Genomic DNA, 1,520 nt, shown 5'->3' on the forward strand with positions numbered 1-1,520 from the left:
GTAAAGAGAAGAGGTACAACCTCATAGCAATCTCAAAGTATGAATTAAGGGACCGAGATGATACTTCAATTCCACCAACAAATCAATGTATTTATAAATCATAATATACAGTGGTGATCAGGGTACTCTGGGATTACTACTTCCTCAGCCTACTAATTTAAATGTAATTTACCTAGAAAACAATTTAGCTATCAGGGCAAGCAGAAAGGGAGACCAGTGTTTATGTACCATGATGATCACATTATTATTTGTAGCAATAATAAATTACAAACCTGAGAAATATTCAATTACTGAAGAGTGGGTTAAAAATGTGCAACCAAAGAATGAAATCTTTTCCAGTTGTTATGGACTGAATGTGCGCACCTCCCACCACCACCATTTCCTTATGCTGAGCTCTAATCCCTAGTGTGATGGTATCAGGAGCAGGGAACCTCTGGGAGGTGACTAGTCATGACAGAGGAGCCCTCAGGAATGGGATTTGTGCCTTTTTTTTTAATATTTTATTTTATTTTTTAGTTGTTTATTGACAAGAGAAACTATTCCATAACCCAGTGTTCGTGTTTCATAGCTCAGGAACACAGGACAGTCAGTGACAAACTTCAATGGAATGCAACCCAAAGAAATCCTTTATATTCCAAATTCACTTTGCACTCTGGAAGATACCAGCCTTCTTCATCTCCTCAAAATCTTTCATGGAATCATAGTTTCTGTAGAAATCTGCATATGCCTTCTTTCTTGATTTGGCCACAGCAAACTTATAGAAAGCTGCAACCCCCAGGGATACAGCAAAGGCTCCAACAATATGAAATCGCAGACACTTGGCCAGAAGGCCTCGCATCTGAGGTTTCATCAAAGCACTTGAAGTCATGGTAGTTATTCTCCTCAAACCCAAAGTCCTTCCTAACACAGGATTTGAGCTCTTACAAGAGGGCCAAGAGCTAACACGTGAGGACTCTTTTTCACCATGTGAGGACACAATCGGAATTCACAATCAGAATTCAGAATCAGAATTTGCAGAATTCTGCAACCCAGAAGAGGAATCTCACAGAACTTTGACCATGGCAGCACCATGATCTCAGACTTCCAACCTCCAGAACTATAAGAAATAAATTTCTATTGTCAGTTAGCCACCTGCGTTATACTATTTTCTTATAGCAGCCCATGCTAAGATAGCTGTTAATAAAAATCAAGTTTTGGGGGAGAAAAGGAATGTTTTTACAAAACACCAGGATATAAAGCATAGTTAAAGAAGCAAGGTATAATAAAAGCCACATTCATAAACTGGAGCCAAATATGTTTTAAAGTGTGTTGGGTCATACCCTGTATAAGATGCTTATGAAACGTCTACATGGAAGTACACTGAGATGGGGTTCCCTGGGAGTTCAAATTGGAGATTTTATTTTTCTTTCTTATGCTTTCCACAATTGAGGTTTGTTGTTTGTTTTTCTGTGAGAGTAATTAGGTTCCTTCTAAGACATAATAAAAACAAAAGGCATTCTTGAACCATAGTACTGTGAGAG

General features: G+C 38.3%; 1 protein-coding gene across 1 annotated transcript; it reads right to left on the minus strand.

Annotated features, from left to right (window-relative positions):
* Positions 1 to 520: 520 nt before the first annotated feature.
* LOC112678400 (cytochrome c oxidase subunit 6C) lies at positions 521 to 1,151 on the minus strand. The gene has a single exon (XM_025477677.3). It carries the CDS (start codon positions 866 to 868, stop codon positions 641 to 643), a length of 228 nt encoding a protein of 75 aa, XP_025333462.1. The 5' UTR covers positions 869 to 1,151; the 3' UTR covers positions 521 to 640.
* Positions 1,152 to 1,520: the final 369 nt, after the last annotated feature.

Source organism: Canis lupus, chromosome 29, assembly GCF_003254725.2.
Source record: "Canis lupus dingo isolate Sandy chromosome 29, ASM325472v2, whole genome shotgun sequence".
Taxonomy (NCBI): domain Eukaryota; kingdom Metazoa; phylum Chordata; class Mammalia; order Carnivora; family Canidae; genus Canis; species Canis lupus.

Coding starts and splice junctions, on each gene's coding strand:
- LOC112678400 (XM_025477677.3), bottom strand. CDS start 868: ATGACTTCAAGTGCTTTGATGAAACCTCAGATGCGAGGCCTTCTGGCC.